The sequence below is a fragment of the Gavia stellata genome, chromosome 32 (assembly GCF_030936135.1).
Source record: "Gavia stellata isolate bGavSte3 chromosome 32, bGavSte3.hap2, whole genome shotgun sequence".
NCBI lineage: Eukaryota > Metazoa > Chordata > Aves > Gaviiformes > Gaviidae > Gavia > Gavia stellata.
In genome coordinates, this window is record NC_082625.1 from 5,090,005 (window position 1) to 5,110,496 (window position 20,492).

Genomic DNA, 20,492 nt, shown 5'->3' on the forward strand with positions numbered 1-20,492 from the left:
GTTCTGTCCCTTGGTTGAGGTCAGGATCCGACCCATATCCCATTCTCCTGCCTGTGGCCCTGGAGGGTGGTCACAACCCCCTACAAAATGCCCAGAGGAACAGCTCATCCCCAGGGTACAGTGGGGAAACTGAGGCATGGAGCAAGGCGGGGACATGCACGATGCTGGGGTCTGCCTGGGCAGAGACGGGGGTTCTGGGGCATCATCTGAGCCATGTGGGTGCTTGAGCCCCATGGGGCTGCAGCATCCCTGTCCCTGCCATGGGACCTGGGGGCTCTGCTGCCCTCCAGGCCTCCACCTAAGGGGGCTTCAGAGGCAGCCAGCCCCCCAGGAGCCCCCCCAGCTGCAAGAAAGCAGGCAGGGAGCTGCTCCGGGAAGGTCTGCAGCCAAGGGGGCTGGAGGAGAGGGGGCTGCGCTGGAGCAGTGTGTCCTCACCATCACCTCCCCCATCGCTGCCATGTCACGGGATGGCTGCGGGGCCTGGGGACCTCATGCCCACCCAGGCTGACTTGATTCAGATCAAGATCCCGGCTGCGAGCGCCCTGGCTCACGGTGGGGATGCACCAATGGAGAGCTGACCTGGATCCCAGCCACCCCGGCGGCCATCACCTCCTGTGCCACCACATGTCCCTGGGAGAGGGACTTCCAGCGTGGGGGACAGCCCTGCAATGGCCGGGGAGGGCAGGACCGGGGATGGCTGCTGTCCCCGTCCCTCACAGCGGCCCTAGGACAGCCCAGCCCAGGGGTGCCCTCCAGGTCACCCACATGGTGCTTTGGGACGTGGAGTGGGGGACATCCACCGAAGGCGGTTTGGGAGGTCACACTGGAGAGCCCTAGCCCTACACCCGGGTTCTCCCGTTCACCCCCGGAGCAGAGAGATGCCCAGAAGGAGACATCCACTCCTCCCACCTCGGGCAGGCACTGAAGTGCCCCCAGATTATTTTTGTGGGACTCTTTGGCTGCAAATCGGGGTGTCAGCACCCTTTTTCCACACTGGATGGCTCAGACTGCGGCAGGGTGGGGATATGGCGGCAACAGAGGAAACCCTCCCTGAAATCCTGGTGCGGAGCCACCCATGAAATATTCAGGCCGTTCAGCGTGATTCCCGTCTCACCATCGAAAGCACCATGAATATTGCAGGCGGGCATTAAGGTTTCACGGCTGCCACAGCCCTGCGGACACTGTTACCACGGGAAGCCCCTCCGCCGGGATGCATCATGCCTTCGCCAGGCTCCGGTGACCTGTTTCCCTCTGGTTTACCCCCAAAACAGGTGGTGGTGATGGGCTGGGTCCCTGAACTGCTCTAAAAGCAAACTGCCTCCAAGCTCCCCACCGTGTCCCCAGGAAGGAGTGGCACAGCTCAAGACAAAGCTGCAGGAGGGTGCAAGGTCCTGCAGGACTGGGGACAAGCAGAGATGGTGACCACTCCACCCCAAAGCTCGTCCGTGCTCCCCGCTGCCCCGACGGCAGCATGGCCTTACTCCTCCGCAGCCCTGATCGATGCCTGCCCTGGGTGCAGGAAGAGGTTTGCAGCTCCCTGAGCTTCTCAGAGGGTTTCATCCTCCATGTCATGAGCTTTCCAGGTCAGTCCCCACCAGAAGGGCCCGTTCCCTTCTCCTCCACCTGCTCTCATAACTCCGCTCTTCCCGTGTTTATATAACAGCGATGTCTCCCACGGACCAGGGAAAGAATTGGCTGGGGAGAAATAATGAGGATAATTCAAGTAATTTGGGAAGATGAGGTTTGCGAGGTGCCCAGCATCTTCCACCTTTTACATGTTGTCTCTAATCATCCGCAATCTCGGATGGCCATTGATGGAGCTCGTTGCTGTGGCGACGGATGAATAGCCCTGGGATTGTACCATGCCAAAAAAGTGCCGTCCTTCCATCAAAACAACAACAACAACAAAAATATCATTTTGTTCAGGAAATTAAGCAGTTTGCAACCAAATAGCAGTGTCTGAAAGGGCTCCCGCATCCATTCTTTCCTCCGGGCTCCCGTGGCCGCGTTAGGTTTGTCAGGAACATGCCCAGTGCCCCGGAGAGTCATTTTGTGTGTGCCGGACAAGGAGAAGGTGGTAATTGCAAGGGGGTTTCTAGCCCACTGAGCCTATTAAAAGGATTTTATGCCCCCCCCTTTCTTCCACAGATGTGTGTCACGCAGGCAGGGAGCGCGGGGCGCTGCGGCCAGGGGCTGGCGCAGCACTAGGTTAATGTGTTAGCTGCGCAAGGGTGGACCAGAGCAGGGGCTGGGCGCTGCGGGAGAGGGTGGTGGTGATGGCCGGTGGACTGGGCAGGGTGTCGGGGCTCAGGTCCTGCTCCTCCCCTGGAGAAGGGGTGATGCTCAGCGGTGAGAGCCAGCACGGGGCTCCCGAGCTGCAGGAGGAGGGTGGTGGGCTGGGTGGGGAGCACAGGGCTCCTGATGTTGTCAGTCTCTGTGGTTTTCGGTTTAAACTCCCTCCCAGGCAAAACGACCTGAGCCCAGACGCTCTCCTTCCTTCCGCAATGCGCTGGGAGCATCTCCTGGGGTGGCTGCTGGAGATGCTGCTCTTGAGCTGTGCCGCCGGACAGCGGGTAGCACAGGCCCCAGGGACAAGGCTGGGATGGCAGTGACTTGGGGTCTGCTCAACCAGGGATTGATCCCGGCTTTGGGTTTGCCTCTGGGGGTGGAGGCGTCTGACCCTCCCGATGCTGGAAACCACATGCAAAGCTCCTGCTACGTCTCAAGACCCACGCTGCGGGAACTCTCCGTGCGTAATCCACACTACCGCACCCCAGCATATATTTTGAGCCGGGGGTCTGGTCCCTACTGGCATCTTCAGTGCGTTCATCTCCCAAAAGCCACCCACCAGCCACGGGATGTAAACAGTGTAATTCTGAGCTGTGTGACCCCGACGCTCATCCTGCAAGAGCATAAGAAGCCAAATACCTTTAGGGCAAGCATCCAGCTGGCAGCTCGGGAGAGCCCTGGGGTGCAGCAGGGTTGGACCCAGCCCTTGCCGCGCTGGGGCAGTGGGGAGGAGGAGGGAGAAGGAGGGATAGGCACGTGGAGAGAAAACATTTTGCAGAGGACCCTGAGGATGAGAAACAGGCCAAGTCCCCGTGGCTCCAGCTCTTCTTTGGGCCAGAGCCCCGGCCAGCCATCCCCAGAGCCCTCCACACTCCCTGGGCTCAGCGAGAGCCAGATGGAGGCACATCTTGGCTGCACAGAAAAATGAGGCAGCGAAGCGGGCTGGGGAGATTAACTCCACGGGGAAAACAAGCTCAGCAGACGCTGCCGAGTGGAGGACGCCTGCGCGGCTGCGCCTGTGTGTTTGCATGCACATGCATGTGCTACAAGCATACGCGGGCACGCATGTGCAGACATTAAGTACTTGCGTGCATGCAGACATGTGTGTTTGGCCGAGCTGATGAACCAGTGTCTGGCCTTGGAGGGGCAGGCAGAGTATTGGAAATATGTCCTCATCCTTTAACTGCGCTGCTTTGATAACAGTGATAATTGGCTAGAAATCGATACTGTTTTGCTCCTGGTTTTCCCATCCTGTCTCCCCCAGCCCTCCCCTCCCTGGATGCCTTACTCCCTTTAGTGCAGTGACATTTAAAAGCTTTGCCATAGTCATTAGATAACCCAGGTGGAGAGTTGCTGAGGAGGGGGCTGATGCAGCCCTGCAGCAAGCAGAGATGGAGGCAGCTCCCCTCTCTGCTGCTGTGGCTCAAGGACAGATGGAGACGATGCTCCAGCAGCACTTCTTGGTGCTGTTGGAATGACAGCGGTGGGTGACCGCAGCAGTTCTGGGGACGAGGGGAGTGCGGAGCAGGGAAGGAACGAACCCAGGCTGTGTCGGCCAGGAGCTCCCTCCGGCTTTGGCTCTGAAAATTGTTCTAGAGCATCACGGGAAAATGTGTATTAATAGCCCCACTGCTCGGCCTGCCCTGCTCTCTGCGTCCCACCACCACCCTCGTCCTGTGCCCTCGCCTCCCTGGCAAGGTGCACCCCGCTCCTGCCACGTTGCTCCAGCCGCAGGCGGGATCTTGGAGCCTGTGAAGCCAGGTAACTCCTGGTCTCCTTGCAACTGCCCTCGCAGAGCAGCCCCTGTGCTTCACCCGCCCATCCAGAGCTGCTGGGGGCTCTGCCCCCCAAAAAGCCGCCCTGACTCCCCACTTCCCACCCCGCTGGGCTCTATAAAGCCAAAGGGCTTGGGGAGCAGGACGGCAGTGCTGGAGGGTGCATGGAGAGCCCCCGGGGGCCAGGGGCACCCCGGGCTGGTGCTGGTGGCCCCAGGGCCCCTGGTTCACATTAGCCAAGGGACCCTCATCAGCCAAGGGACCCTCATTAGCTAAGGGACCCTCATTAGCCAAGGGGCCCTCATTAGCCAAGGGACCCTCATTAGCCAAGTGGGGCTCCAGCGCCAGAAAGGGACCCACTCTGCTCTGCAGGGCTGGCTGGAGCGTGGGGCTGGCAGTGAGCAAGGGATGCCCGGGAGGATGAAGGGTACATGGGGGGGTGCACGGGTACATGGGTGAGGGGCTGCAGGGGTGTGGGGTGCGTGGGTACACGTGTGCCCACCCTTCCGTGGGAGCCTGGTGCCACCTGGTGGCCAGGCGGCCGTGGCCACGGCCCGGAGCGTGCGGTTCTCGGTGGGGGCCCCACGGGAAGCGTGCGGCCGGCGGGGCCGGGGATGCTCGGGGGGCCGGGGATGCTCGGGCAGCGACCTGCCCAGCCCCTCAGCTGAGTTTATTTCCCATGCCGGCCACTGCAAATAAATCAAACTGCACCAACCAGAGCTGGTTCCGAGAGCAGAGCCCCGTCTGCGCCTCTGCCACAAAACTGAGACAAACAGAAACCCCGCACTGACACCCTGCCCGGGGCTTAGGGCTAACGCACAAAGTTTTTCATAGCCCACCGGGCCAGGGAGACGAGGAGGAGACAGCTGAGCAGAGTTTGGCGGTGGCTTCCCCGGGGGTTTTGCTCCTGGGTGTTTCCCCAGCACCGCTGGGCAATGGGCACCCTGTGATCGCCAGCCCTGGGCACGGGCACACGGGCTTGGAGGTGAATCACCCCGCGACAAGCTGGGTCACGACAACACCCGAGCAAAGCTTTGATTTAAAAACAAAACAAAACAAAACAAAAACCATCACTCAGGGCTTAGAGAAGAGTGGCAGGAATGGTTTGCAGCCAGGAAGCCCTTCCAGGCGGAGACCCCTGGAGCATCCCACCCTCCCTTTCTGTTTGGGATGGCAAGGTTCACCCATGGGGTCAGCAGTGACGCCCTGTGGGTCTTAGGGCTGTGGGGAGACAGCCTGGGGTGAGGCTGAGAATGAGTGTGCACTCGGGTCAACTAATTCTGTATTGCAGCAAAAATGCAGGAGGGGCACCACCGCCTGCCGGCTCACCCCGTATAGATGGGGTACGGCCGCGACAGCTGGGGGTGGGTATTCCCAGCCCCTCTCCTATAGCTGGGGTAGAGCCAGCTGCATCCTGGCCCCCATAGCTGGGCTGGGGGAAGAGGGGTGCCCACCCTCTCCTCCAGTGACTATAGATGGGGACGTCCCCAGTCCTCTGCCCTATAGCCGAGGTCCAGCCAATATCTCACCCTCTATAGCTGGGGAGGAAGGTCCCAGCTCCCTCCCCTATAGTCAAGGAATATCTATGTCCCAGCCCCTATAGCTTGGGGGGAGAGGGGTCTCACCCCCTCTCCTATAGCCTGGGTCCGACTGTGGCCCAGCCCCTATAGCAGGGGCTCCCAGATCCCCTCTCTATATTGGGATCTGGCTGTATCCCACCCCTTATACCCATAGTGGGGTCTCAGCCCCTTCAGCTATAGATGGGGCACACCTACACCCCTGCCCAAATAGCCAGGGGGGTCTCAGCCCCCTCCCCTATAGCGGGGGCACACCTATACCCCAGCCCCTATAGCCGGGGGGGTCACAGCCCCTCCCCTATAGCGGGGCACACCTATACCCCAGCCCCTATAGCCGGGGGGGGTCACAGCCCCCTCCCCTATAGCGGGGGCACACCTACACCCCAGCCCCTATAGCCAGGGGGGTCACAGCCCCTCCCCTATAGCGGGGCACACCTATACCCCAGCCCCTATAGCCGGGGGGGTCGCAGCCCCTCCCCTATAGCGGGGGCACACCTATACCCCAGCCCCTATAGCCGGGGGGGTCACAGCCCCCTCCCCTATAGCGGGGCACACCTATACCCCAGCCCCTATAGCCGGGGGGGTCACAGCCCCCTCCCCTATAGCGGGGGCACACCTATACCCCAGCCCCTATAGCCAGGGGGGTCACTGCCCCTCCCCTATAGCGGGGCACACCTACACCCCAGCCCCTATAGCCGGGGGGGGTCTCCCCTATAGCGGAGGCACACCTGTACCCCAGCCCCTATAGCCGGGGGGGTCTCCCCTATAGCGGGGCACACCTATACCCCAGCCCCTATAGCCGGGGGGGGTCTCCCCTATAGCGGGGACACACCTATACCCCAGCCCCTATAGCCAAGCCTCTCCGGCCCCGGCTGCAGGCGGCGGCCCTGTCCCGTCCCCCCCCGTCCCGGGCCCTCCCCGGGGGAGGGCGCTCGGGGGCCGCGGTGGGCCCTCCCCGGGGGAGGGCGCTCGGGGGCCGCGGTCCCGCCGGCAGCGCCCGCCATGTTTCCCGGCAGCCCGCCCTGCCCGCCGCCCGCCTGAGCTTCCCGGCGGCCGGCCCGGCCCGGCGGCCGCCCGCCTCCGCCGCCGGTGAGTGGGGCCCGGCGCGGCCCAGCGGCCCGGCCCGGCCCGGGCCTGCCGCCGCCGCGCAGGCCGCAAAGCCTCGGCCTCGATTTCCACCGCGGGCGGGGAGCGGGGCGCGGGGCGCGGGGCCCGGCCGCGAGGGGGGGAGGCACGGGGGGACGTTCCTCCTGGGGCAACGCCGGCCTCCGACCGGGCAGGGGCGGCTCGGCCGGAGGGTGACGGGGTGGGCGGGTGGTCTGTGGCCTTCCCTGGCCGGGCGGTGGGTTGCCCGGCTCGCCCCGGCCTGCCCGGGCTCGGGGTGCGGGGGCAGAGCCGCGGGAGAGGGAGCAGTTCGGGTTCCCCCGCGGTCCTTCATTTCATCTGGTTTTGCGGTAAAGCAGCGTGCCGCTCGGCTCCCGCTGCCCATCGCCCCACGGCTGCTGGCTAAGGGAGAGCTGAACTCTGTCCGAAGTCACAGCAGTCGTCGCCTTCTCTCTCCAGGGACGCTCAGAATCAGAAGCAACTCTGAAAATTTGTCCCTGCGTGGCAGTCGTTACCATCCGGTTACCTCCACGGGGATTCAGCCTGCCAGGTCCGCTCCCAGAGGGTCTGGTGCGGAGGAGGTTCCCTTGGCTGCTGGTGCCAAGGAGAGGTCGGTTTGGGCCGGGAAGGACTCCTGATCTGGTAATGGGAACACTGGTCTGAGCTCTTCAGGTGGAGCCCCAAGTGCAGAGCGGAGATTTGTATCACCCAGCTGAGTATAAGGAGGAAGAAACCAGACCTCATCCACTTCCATCCCACAGGAGCTCCGGGGAGGGTAATTATTTTATGTTCCTGTTGTTTTGTTCCCTTGGCAGACCAAGTTTTGTAGGAATGTGAAAAAAAGTGGCAGAGTTAGCCGTGAAGTGGTGGATACTTTGTGCACCTGCCGCTGCTGGGGATTCCCGGTAGCAATGCCATGTCTTTGCGCCCGAGCTGGAGCCACCTGCACCGGCACGGTCCCGCAAGCATCCTCTCTCCTTGTCCTCCGCCGAAGCTGGACTGGCTCCGGCCACGTTGTTCGTACACATCTGAATTGGTGTTTGGTTTTGCTTGTGGTTTTGGTTTAAAGGGGTGCAGTGCAGTTTGGACCTGTAAATCCTATACCACATGTGGCTGGAAGGGGCCAGTTCCTGGGGCTGGAGGCAACTGCATGTGATCCAGAGAGAAATTAAGATTAATTTTAATAGTAGGTTTCACTGTGTCTGCTGTTTCCCCCAGGAAGGTGTTCCAGAATCGCATCTCATGTCTGGAAAGAAACCTTTTTCTTATTTCCAGCCTAACTATGCTAATGTTCCCCTTAACTGCCAGCATGTGTCAGGAAATACATGAGTATGTCAAAACTGAGGGTCAGTGGTTCTTTTTGCATCGCTTGCATCATCTTCCTGATGGAGAACTAAAAAAGTAAACCAGGCTTGAAATGAAATCAAACGCCACTAAGCGCAAAATGTAACTAAGTAGGCTGGACGCTGTCCGTTTGAGTGGCGTTCCTTTTCCGGTGTTTGCAGGAGACATTAGTCATGCTGCGATGGCACTTCTTGTTACCATTGGAGAGCGGGTCATTCAGGTCTTCCGTCTGTGTCTTTCACCAGGAGTTTAGGGAGCCTCATGGTGCAAGGAGGGAGTACCAGGAGCCGGTTCCTGTCGGCTTTTCAGCCTGGCTCTGGGCAGGCTCCTGGCAGCTGAGCTCTGGATGGCTCAAGGCTTCAGGACTCGGATCCTGTGGCAGCTTATGATCCCTGGGTATCCCATGCTCAAGGGACGCGGGTCGCGTTGTTGTGCACGTGCAGGAACCGGCCTCTCTCAGGATCCTTTGTGCTCCTTCCTGATCAGCTGCGGCGTACAATGAACGAGCGCTCCAGCCCTAACAGCTGGCTCATTTTTATTCCTGTTTGTAGCTTGGCGCCTTGGAGGAGAGAGGATGGCTCAGGAGACAAACCAGACGCAGGTGCCTCTCTTGTGTACCACAGGCTGTGGATTTTATGGCAGCCCCCGGACCAACGGGATGTGCTCCGTTTGCTATAAGGAGTTTCTACAGAGACAGCAGAGCAGTGACCGGATAAGTCCCCCAGGTAGAGGATTTTTGTCTGAGAAATCTATTTTAAATGGGTGTCTGGATGCAAACTATGTTAAGCAACTGGAATAGAGCATGGTACTGGCTACCAGCAGGTTTACTCCCTTCTGGAAAACTCGTGTCTTTCCCTTTTCATGTAGACCCACGCCTCTAAATCAAAGACCCGAACCTTTGAGCGCATCAGTTCCCTCTAAGTGGGCCAGCTGTTTTCTTCCTAGTCCCAGCCATTTGTGAAGCCCTGTCCCAGTCAGCACCTTCCAGTAAACTGCAAAACTTCACTTGTGCTAACAGTGGCTCAGATTTTTAGCTATTACCTGCTCCCCGAGTTACATGCTGACTGCTGGGAATCGCAACAGATCCCTGAAATGATTTTTTATTTGGGAAGAATTTGGCCTTTTGGGTTTGCATAATTTTCTTACCTTAACAGGGCAGACAATCAAAAGCAATGAAATAAAAGGTTTGTTTCTCGCAGCTAAACAGAGCTGACATATGACTGAGCTGGGAGGCAGCTAGGTGCACAGAAAGGCTGCTCTTTCCACCATTAGCAGGATTTTCTTCTGCTGAGAGTTTGTGCAGATGCCCCATGTGCAGGCTTTGCAATACCGGTGAGAAACACCTTCTGGAGATCTTTTGCAGTTTTGTGGCTGAATGTAATAATGGCTTTCCTTGAATTACCCACGCAAAATATATATTGGGAACACAGCTCTTCCTGACAAAGGGTTTTTCTAAAGACCCTGACTTAGATCCTTGGCTGACATAAACCAAAACATTTCTATCGAAGCCAGTTCCTTTCAGCAGATGAGGATCTGGTTCTTAGACCTTGGAGAAGCTGCAAAGTAACGTTGGGTTCAAGGTGTGTTGGCAACTGCAGCGCTTTCATTTATGCTGATAGGAGAATATTTATGCTGATGTAGAGTTTGCTTTGCAATGTTGAGGAAAAGAAAGGGAATCAAAGAATGACGGAGTTGTCATGGGTGACTGAAGTCAGATTTTACCAGGTGTTAAAAAACACACGATAATGGAAGGCATTCAGCACATAACGCCTGCGAATAAACCCTCATCCCTCAAAAGGGAGTTCGTGGACCCTGAGGAGCTGAACAGATCTCTGTAAGTGAGGCCTGCAGTTCTCAGGAAGATGAGCAGCTAATTTCAGAGGGATGTTATGATCCTGATACAAGGAGTCATTCCTGATCTAATGTAAGAATAGCTGCACTGGGTCACGGTGAGGTCTGTCCAGCCCTGATGTGTTATCCCCACAGAGACCTATGCGCAAATTTGGAGGGGAGAGTGTAAGAATAGGGGATCTGGGAGTGATCCCAACAGGGGTGCACCCTCCCAGCTCCTGGTAGGGAGCAGGAGGTTAAAGCCGGCTGAAAGTGCTCATCCTGCTTTCTCCTTGGTTGACAAGCACCCGAGGAACTTGCTGACATTTTTAAGAGTTTACCAAGACTCTGCTCTTGTTTTGTAGCACCCAGTGGTCCCAACAGCAGCCCCATGGCTTCAGATTCGGTTGCAGGGCAGCGTGCAGAGGGAGACTCCACGCCTGAGGATGTGAAAGCCAGGTAGGGGCATAGTCTATGGGGGGGGAAACCAGCCCTGGGACACAAGGGGTGGGCTCTCATCCTTCGTATGGCCAAGGGGATCTGTAAAACGGGCTGGATCAAACATTGTTCATTGTGACCCTGGTTTATCTGGAAGATTGAGATGTCCCTGACAATGATGGCTGATGCGTAGAGTCAGGTACCAGAGGGTCAGTAGTAAATTAAAACCTGTAGTAAACTAAGTGGCATCCTGGTTCTCTTGGAGCCAGTGCACCTTGTCTGTTACTAGCTGTGTTAAACTGTTGGGTTTCAACTCAGTCCTAAGTGAAAGCACCTGGTGTTGATCCAGTCTGGAAGCTGTGACAGCAGGATTAGGGACCTCGGTCACATTTGATAGGAAAGAAGACAGTACTGCACTGAGCTCTCCCATCACATTACAGTCCTGACTCATAACTCTGTTTCCCTGTCCCTGGACTTATTTGGATGGGCTGTTGCCTTGGCTTTGAGATATAACTGGGTGGAAAAGGATACTGAGATCATCACAGATTCATTCCATTTGTGTCTATAAAGAACTTTGATCCCAAATCTCAAGGGGAATTGGCCTGCTGTACTCCTGAGCTGCCTCTGAGTGTAGTGAAATTAACTTAATGGGCTGATGATCTCTCCCACATAACTGTTAATCATAAGAAAATACTTGTGTTTGCTCTATGGTTTGTTTGTTTGTTTGTTGCAAATGCTCCCAGTGCTCAGACTCCTGTGACCCATCAGATGACGGCCATGAGCATATCCAGAGAAGAAAACAGCAGCGAGACAGAAGAATTCATCAAGACAGAAGAAGCCTCATCAGCATCTTCCTCATCAGGTAGACCGATTGGTTTGGCCTTTGCATGAGTCTGAATGACGCCAATCTCACAAGTCGGTTTGAGCAGCAGGTACAATACTGGCCACTAACTCCAGTGGACAGTTGTTACCTCCCGGCAGTAAAGGTACACCTAGCAGGAGAGCTAAGGAGAAAACAGTTTGTCTCTTTCTGAAAGAGGGAGGAGAGAAAATGCTGTGCCTGAGGGCAGGCCGATAGAGATTGCTTTGTGGGCTGAGGGCTGAGTAGCTGCCAGCCCTCCCCTCGCTGGCAGGAGGATAATCTTCCATGACGCCTATCCTAGTGAATGGCAGAAAGCCCGGAGCGTCCCACAGCCTGCTGCACGGCTGTTGTTGGCTGCAGTTCCCTGCCATCTCTTGAGGGAGGAACGGAGACGGATCCAGTGTAGTCTTGGGAGAGAGGAGACGTGTTTGGGGCGGTGCTCCGGGGCAGCTGCTGGCCTGGTTGTTGTCCTGTGTGATGGGAGGCATACGTGCTCCTCAGAGGGGAGCGTTAACGCTGTCGCTTTGTTTGCACAGTGGGTACCTTGAAGTGATAGAGGAGCACGGGTGTCGTTGCCCAGCGGGGTACGTCCTGCAGTTGATGAGTTACAGGGTGAGCTGTTGTGTTGCAGCTGAGCTGTAACCAAGTGACACTGCACTGGAGACACCCTCTTTTAGTTCAACTGACAGTTTGCTTGCATTCAAAGCTAAAAATACCCCAAGACTTGTTGGCTGCTAAAAAAACAGGCTCCAGTCACTGCACATGACGGTGCATTTTGGATTTGGTAATCCCTGGCCTGCAAGCCCAGGAGATGATATACAACAGGCAGGTGAGAGACTATTTGATGAAAGAGAGGCTTGGAAGAGCCTGCCCGTTTCTTCTGTTTGTACGATTTTTAGAAAGCTGTTTAGGGTCAGATCCACAAAGCTATCTCTGCCTCTGACTGTTTGTCTCCTTAGCCTTATTTTCAGAGCAGTGTGCACTGCAGGTGTGTATCTGCTAGCAGTTGGAGCTCCTCCCTCCTGTTGACTTCTCTAACCTGCTTAGGTACTGTAGGAAATCCCGCTAAGCGTCAGTGACCTTTAACAATCTGGCTTTCAGAGCTCAGTTTTCCTTTTGGTAGATTAGAGACAGTGATGACTATCTGCGTAAAGCATTCTGAGACCTACATATGAGGAACACTTACATAAGAGTCAGCAAAAATAATTAGTAGTACTTACAAGGGGTTAACTTTTTTTTTCCTGCGAAGATTAACTCTAGGCTCAGCTGTGCAGCTGAGTTACTGTACATCAGCTAAGCTGTACTGACTATCTGGACGCATGCTTAACCTATGGCAAGCACCAGGTAGTTCTACTTAGTATTACCTTTTCTCAGCAGGAGCTAAATGGCATCACGTTACCTTACTTATGCCTTAGCTAAACCATAATATCTCCTTGGTGTTTCTGAGCCTTGGACTTAAGTAATTTGAAACAGAAAGAAAACATGAGGCTGTGTGAGATGTAGATCTCTGTGGAACAAGGCAAATCTCACAGTTCGGGGTATGTCAGCCAGGGCAACGTGCGCACAGAGGGGTCTGGCAGAGACCCAGAATCAGTAGGGCCTCAAGCAGCTCCTGTAATAAAATGAATGTGTTGCTTGGTTTATCAAGAAGGGTAGCAAAACTCTTGCCTCTGCTTCAGGTACCCTGCTTGAAATATCCCAGAACATAGCTGAGGGCAAGACAGCTTCGGAAAAGCCGAAACAGAAGAAGAATCGCTGCTTCACTTGCCGGAAGAAGATAGGGCTGACTGGTAAGACCCTGGCTGTGGGGAAAACTTGCCTGTGGCCTAACTCGTCTAGTTTCATAGCCCTGCGAACAGACCTCCTTGCGCTATGATACTGCCTGGGTTCAGAGGGTCGGCATGGGTCAGTGGTTGGAGGTACCCCTCCAAAAAGTACTTTACATCCGCAAGATGTGGTGCTGCAGGAGAGTGGGAGGGGAGCTCCGACCTGCGAACAGCGCTGTCTGAGGCAGCTGGGGAATCTGCCGCTCGCTGTCAGGCTCCCTGCCAGCCCTTGGATGCAGGATTGCGGAACTGGATGGAGCTGTGCCTCTCGGGTTATTTCTGCTGCTTGGCAAAAGCTGCCTGTAGAAGCAAAGGCAGTGCTTGCTGTGGATCTAATTCTGCTCCTAGTCAAGTCAGTGATAAAGCTTTCATAATAGTGACATGAACTGAGTTAGACCCAAACTGAAAATCCCACTCCAAGACTCATCCTAAGAGTAGGATGGCTCTCGGTGTTCAGCCTGTAAAGCTGAAGAGAGAGGGGTGCTGAGATGGTGTCAGGTGACTGGTATCAATGGGAAAACTGCCCCTGGAAAACCAATTCATGAAGCAATTAACTTGGCTGTGGTTTGTTAATAAAAACATAATTCCCCTAAATTGACTCTGGCATTTAGTTGTTTCCCTGGAAAAATTTAACTCTAGAGCTGTGCAGGTCTCGCTGTTCTGGCAGAGCACTTGCCTCTAGCTTCTTCAGTGCGTTCAGGAGCCAGGGACTGCACGCAAACTTCTGTTTTCATCATTGTAAGCTGCTTTGGCAGAGTCTGGCCTGGAAGGTTTGCCCAGTGCCTGGCACTCTGGAGCCTGAGCTTGCCTGGAGATTTGATCCTTGCTGTCATAGAATAAATGTGGGTTTATAAACCTGGGACTGGGCAGGATACTCTGTGCTGAGCCTTCAGATCTGCAGGGAGGATTGTTTTCCTGGATGAGTGCTTCCTTAAGAGCTTCAAACTGTGAGAAGTTTCCTCGCCTTTAGGAATCAACTTCCGGAGAACTCCTGTGAATTCAGGGCATTTGGGATAAAATGAGTTTTATCAAATAGGAGTAAACTGGCACCTCGTAGCAAGGGATTTGTGGTCTTTACAGCCTTTAGTTGGAAAGATGTGAAAGGGAAGAGTGTGTGTGAGTCACTGCCAGCGCAACGGGGAGCTGATCTGGCCTGCAGCAAACCCCCTCCCTGCTCTCTGCCTCAGTTTCCCAGTGTGCTGTGATAATGGTGACACTTCAGAACAGCATTATCTCCAAGTGAAATGACTAAATTACGAATTTTGAAGCCTAAATAGCTCGAAAGTGATCCTAACAAGGTGAAGGTTTTGCTGCTTGCTGGCTTACTGCTGGTCAGTCCAGATGCTGCTGCGTGACGCCTGGGGAGCCAAGCTGGCTCAGAGGGCTCGGCTCCAGCTCAGGCTGCCTCCTCGCAGCCTGGGGAGCCTGGTCTGGATTAGCAATCTGGCATTCCGCAGTCGCCGGCATGTCCCTTGTCCCTGGGGAGCACAGAGAGCAGCTGCTCTGGGAGCGTTTCCCACTGCCGTGACAGCTGGGGCTGCATTAATGGAGTTTCCTGGCCTGGCAGGAACGAGCGGGGGCCCTGCCGCCTTCCTGTCCGGCTGGACAGGGACTAACAGGGCTTTGTCTCTCTGCTCTTCTTCCCTTCAGGCTTTGACTGCCGCTGCGGGAACTTGTTCTGTGCCATTCACCGGTACTCCGACATGCACGCCTGCCCCTACGACTACAAGGCAGAAGCTGCCGAGAAGATCCGTAAGGAGAACCCCATCGTTATCGCTGAGAAGATTCAGAAGTTGTGAAGGGGGCTGAGCAGCTTGAACTGCAGCCAGATGGCCTGGTGCTCCTCCCCTTCCTCCCAGCCTTCCTCCTCTTCCTCCCAGCCCTGTCGGTGGTGCACCGGGGACTCCAGCAGCACACAAGAACCAGCACCTGGACATGGGGACTCCTTGCACCTCTTTGGCAGACAGTTGGCATTCCTTCTCTCCCTTCCTGCCCATCTGACAGCCACAGCTCAGCTGATCCGTTCTCAACCAGCTTCCCAAAGGAAAATGGACTGTCCTGCCCTGCCGCTCTAGTGCTAAGACCTTTGGACTTGTCTTCCGCCGGGGCGGTTTGCATGGGGCGGGCAGCAGGGCTTTGCCGGGAAGCCTTTCCCTTCAGCCAGCAGCTCAGAGTCCTACGAACCGCCCAGGACGCACAGCTGGAGCCCATGAGCAGCTGCTGGACTCTGTTCCCTCTGCCCCACCGTCTCTTTGTGGCAGATGTAAAACCGGGAGCTGGGGAATCCCGGCAGCAAGGCTGCCTTCTGCTCCCCTAGAGGTGTTTGTTCTCAGATGCAGATAATTGGATTCTGTAGTTTTAATGCCCCAAATACCCCTCTGCTCCCTTTGAGATGCTGTTGTTGAAGCACCGGGATAGTTAAGCAGCAGAGTACTGGCACAGTAAAATTATTTTGTGGCTTGAAGCGACGTAGATGCGCTCCAGCCGCAGGTCAGGACCTTTAGGGAAGTACCGCTCACTGCCTCGTGCCTCTTGCCACAGGGAGGGAGCCGGCCTGCCGGGCTTGCTCCGTCCAGGAACGTGGCTGGGCTGAGGGACACCCTTGCACCAGCCTCCCGTGCTTCACCACCCCCTGAATAACCACTGGCCGCTTCCCAAGCGAGGTTTGCTGTAACACGGTGGCGCCTGCCCTTTTCCTCTCCCTTCTGCTCCCTGCCTTCTGCCTTACACGATTCTTTCTCATCAGGGTGGTGCGCAAAGCTCAGATCGCCAAACCTCCGCTTCCTTCCCTGTCCCTGCATGCAGGCGGATGGTGGGAACCCTTCCTCCCCCGTGGGCTTCGCTGATACTCGGTGAGAGCCTTTCTCCCCTATGAGCACGTTGGCTTGGGAAGCCCACCTGACCCTCCCTGCTCTCCCACCTCGCTGCTTGTCCCCATGGGATGAGAGGCAGGGCCAGATCCCCAGGAGACACTCTGAAAGCCAGACAGGGGGATCTGGGGCACGGGGAGGGCCGCAGGGCACGTGAAAAGTCACAAGGAGGGTCCTGGCGTGCCCAGAAGTGCAGGTGGGGGCTTTTGGAAAAGCCCATGACGAGCCCTGGGGAGCAGGGAGAGGCACTTGCAGGGCTCTGGGCCCACTGAAAGACTCGTAGAGTTCTCGGGGGTGCTGGAAGACTCAGGGTGGGTCCTGGTGTGCAAGGGAAGGCAAAAGGAGAGCTTTGGGGAACACTGAACATGCTCAGAGAACTTGAGTGACCTGAGGGCACCTGGAAGGCTCTGGGCTGCACACACACTCACATATGCATGTGGAGGGCTCTGGTGTCCAGGGAAAGCCAAATGCTGGGCTCTGTAGCCCTCCAGGTAAAACACGTGGAGGACTCTGAGGCTGTTAGAAAGGAAAACGGGGGGCTCAGGTACACAGCGCAAGGCAGGCAGAGGCTCCTGGGGTGCACCGAAAGTCACCTCCACCACCCAGGGTCTGCGCCCGCCCCAGAACATCCCGGCAGGGCTCTCCTCCCTGGGAACACCGGGAGCGGAGCTGCAGCTGTGGGGCTCCCGGTGGTCTCACAAGCAGAGAAACCTGGATGAGTCCTGGAGGAAAAGCAGCAGCCTCTGCCCCGCTTCCAGCCATCCCACACTTTGGAAAGTGTTTCCCTCGGCGTTGGCTCGTATAAGGGCATCAGAGAGCAGAGCAGCAGGCGCCAAACCAGCAGTCAGGGGAAATTGCAGCAGCACCTTCCAAGTGCTGGTTTCCTCCCCTGTTTAGGCAATTCTGCCCCGGTGATTGTGGGGGGATCATTCCGAAGGTTTCATTTTTACTATCTGATTTCAGCCGAAGTGGTGTGCGCCCTGCAGCAGCTACTGTCGTATGGCGTTTCTGGGAGGATTCGGACCTCCAAAAATGATGCAAATCCCCCGTCAGCGCAGAGCAGAGGCAAGGCTGGTTCTTGCTAGCCTTTTCCTCAGGTTTTTGCTTCTGGGCCATATCAGCGTCATGTCCGGAGCATGCGAGTGGCGGCACGTTTTAGTGCTGGGGACGGACCCGGGCTGTAAGCACGGTGCTGGTGGTGCGTGGCGAGGCTGGGTTTCGCCGATGAGGTTTTGGTTGAGAATGAGCCATCGCTCTCAGGGGGGAAGCTGTGAGAAATTGCAACCACCCCTTGCCTTGCGTTCGCACGAAGGTCACAAGCCCCTGGGGAGGGGAAGCAGCTCCCATGGATGCAACAGGAAAGTCCACACAGCAGAAGGCGCGGCCGCCTGTTTCTCCACCACCTATCTTTTCCCTTTTGTTTCCTTCCTCTTCGTAAGTGTAAATACTAATACAGTTTAGTTTGCTTGGATGCTGTGGATGGTTCTTTACGGGCACGGATGTGTTACACGCCGGCGCCAGCTCAGCTCTGGGCTCTTCTGAGGCGGCTGTGGGGCTCTGTGCCTCAGTTTCCCCATGGATAATACCTAACTGTGCCTAGTGCTGGTGGGGGTTAGGAGCACCCCACTTCTGGCACCCAGACCCCCCCGGTTTCTCTTCCCACCACCCAGGTACTTAGGCTGTGTCCTAGGGGCTGTATCCAGCACCCCTAGGCAACTAGATTCCCCCGTGGTGGGGGGAGCTGCTTTCTCCACCCGCGTTTGCAGGGCTGGAGCGGAACCCCACGGTGCTGGTGACCGGGGGGGGGGGCGGTTTGGGCCCAGGCCTAGGACCCGGGTGGGACCTTAGGTCCCACCCGGGTCCTAGGCCTGGGCCCAAACCCCCTCCCCGTGTCCATTTTGGGGGAAGCCGCGCTGGGTTTGGCATCTGGATGGCGGGGGGGGGGGGGGTGTGGGGAGGATATCCTGGCCGCGCGTGGCCTCCCTGCGTGGGCTCGTCCCTCGGTGCGAGCACCCCGGCAGCCATGAGGGGACGACAGCCCCGGGGAAGACTGCGCCGTTCCCCCGGCAACGAAGGCGGGGGTGATGGCGTCACTTCCGGTAGAGGAGAGGGCGGGGCCAGGCGGGTCGCTGTGCAGCGCCGCCCCCGCCTCGGAGGCCCGCAGCGGCCGCCCGTCCCTTCGGCAGCCCCGAGCGCGGGGGGGGGGCCCGGGCCGGGCCGAGCATGTCCAGGTACGGGGGGGGGGACGGGTCTGCCTCGGCCGGGGAGTGGGGAGAGGCACGAGTGGGAGCTGGGGGCGGCGGGGGGACGGGTCCCGCGGCGGGGGGGGGCGCACACCGATCAGTGTATCTGTTTGGGGGGGGCCCACAGCGGTCGTGAGGGGCCCACACGGGTCAGTGTGCGTGGGGGGGGTGGGGAGGCCCACAGCAGACAGTGCGGGGGGCCCCACGCAGGTCGGTGTGTGTGAGGGGGCCCATAATGCTCAGTAGGGGGGTGTGGGGCCCGCAGTGATAGTGGGGGGGTCCCACAGGCCCACATCGGTCAGTGGGGGGAGTGAGGCCCACAGCAGTCAGCGGGGGGGGGGGGGCCCACGCCGGTCAGTGTGTGTGAGGCCTACAGCAGGCAGTGGGGGGAGGCCCACACCGGTCAGTGTGTGTGGGGTGGGGGGGTCCCATACCTGTCAGTGGGGTGGGAGGCCCACGCTGGTCAGCGGGGGTGGGGGCACCCACTGGTCAGTGCGGGGTTCCCATGTGGGTCAGTGTGTGTCGGGGCGGGGGGGGGGTCCACACGGGTCAGTGTCTGTGTGTGTGGGGGTCCAACAGCGGTCAGTGGGGGGAGGGAGGCCCCCAGCGATCAGTGGGGGGGGTTGGGGGTTCCCATGGCTCTCAGTGGGGGGGGGAGGCCCCTGGTCAGTGTGGGGGGGGGTCCCACATGGGACAGTGTGTGTGTGGGGGGGTCCCACAGCAGTCGGAGTGGGGGGGATGACCCGTGCTGATCAGTGGAGGGGGCCCACTCAGGTCAGTGTGGATGTGGGACCCCCCACACCAGCCAGTGGGGAGTGAGAGGTCCACACCAGTCAGTGTGTGTGGGGTGGGGGGGTCCCATACCTGTCAGTGGGGTGGGAGGCCCACACTGGTCAGTGTATGTGGGGTGGGGGGGGTCCCATGCCTGTTGGGGGCAGGGGGGTTGTCCCACACAGGTCAGTGTGAGTGTCCCACTTGGGTCAGTGAGTGGGTGCAGTGTGGTTCCCCCACTCTGGCTGTGGGGCGAGTGTTTGTGTGTGTTGGGGGGGGTCAGTGCGTCTGTGTGGCACGGATCCGGCCCCCACGCCAGGCATGGGGTGAGTATGGGGTCAGGGTGGGTATGTGGTGCGGATCCAGCCCCCGTGCTGGCTGTGGGGCGAGGGCAGCCGGGCAGGCAGGGCTGCGTGCCCACGGGGCTGCCTGCCCGCAGGGGTGCGTGGCCCCAGCCGGTGCCAGGGTTTGGCCCGGCGGGAGCGTGACACACGGCGTGAGCATGACACACGGCGCGAGCATGACACGCGGCGCCTGCGCCACCGGCGGCTGCCTGCCTCTGCCTGCGTGGACCCACGCCCCGACGTGCCCGTGCAGGTGTGCGGCTGCTGGACACCGTCGTCCACCGTGGGTGCGTGTGGTCCTGCCAGCTAGCAGGTTGCCAAACCCAGGGAGGGCCAGGGCTGTCGGGTGCGATGCCGGCCCTGGCACCGCTGTGGATGGCCACCGGCCCAAGGGGGACCCAAATTCAGCCCTGGCCCCCGAAGTGCAGGGCCTGCGGCGGGGCCGTGGCATGGGGCATCCCTTCGCTCCGAGTATTTCGGCATATTTCGGCACCGCGTGCCTTCCCCTCCCGGCTGGGCGGTAGGCCTCCCCTCTCCACCCTTTCCTCCCCTTTTCCAGCCCTTCTGAAGCAGATGGAGCGAATTCCTCGGGGTGTGGGCTGGTTTGACATTCCTCAGTGCGAGCCTGTGCCCAAACTTGCAGAAAATAGTTGCTTTTTTTTTTTCTTTCTTTCTCCCCCCCTCCCCTTTTTCTTCAGGAGCTCGGCACTCCTGCTGCACGCTTGTGCAGCCAGGCCTGTGCCGGAGTCCGGGGGGGTCCTGGGCGGGCTGTGGCCTTTGTACCGCCAACTGTGTGGCTGTTGTGGAGTGTGTGTGTGTGTATGTGTGCAATCCTGCACCCGCCATCCTCACCTCCCCAGCGTGGGCCTGTGCGTGGGGGCTGCAGCGCGTAGTGTGGGGGCATGTGGGCTTGGAAGTGTTGAAGGAGGCTTGGTTTTGGGGGTTGCGTGGGTTCAGGACAAGCGTGGGGGCTGTGAGTGGCGGGTGTGCACTCTGTGTGTGTGTGTTAGAGGGGGGGATGGTGCGCCCCTCGGCTCGAGGGGGTGCGGTGCATGTGTTTGCCGGCACGTGGGTGTGCCAGGGAGGTCCATGTTTGTCCCCAGCCGTGGGTCATGTGTGTCTGGGGGGTGCCCACTGCAGAGCCCTCACTGCTGCCTGACCTGCCCGCAGGCCACGGCTGCTGCCCGCAGACGGACGGATGGCGGCTGCCCCAGCCCCA

General features: G+C 58.3%; 1 protein-coding gene across 1 annotated transcript; it reads left to right on the forward strand.

Moving 5' to 3' along the window:
* The first annotated feature begins 6,696 nt into the window (after positions 1–6,696).
* On the forward strand, positions 6,697–16,747 carry LOC104258197 (AN1-type zinc finger protein 5). Its single transcript, XM_059831727.1, has 7 exons — positions 6,697–6,730; positions 7,205–7,520; positions 8,641–8,814; positions 10,285–10,378; positions 11,101–11,219; positions 12,899–13,009; positions 14,696–16,747. Exons 3-7 carry the CDS (start codon positions 8,664–8,666, stop codon positions 14,842–14,844), a joined length of 624 nt encoding a protein of 207 aa, XP_059687710.1. The 5' UTR covers positions 6,697–6,730; positions 7,205–7,520; positions 8,641–8,663; the 3' UTR covers positions 14,845–16,747.
* Positions 16,748–20,492: the final 3,745 nt, after the last annotated feature.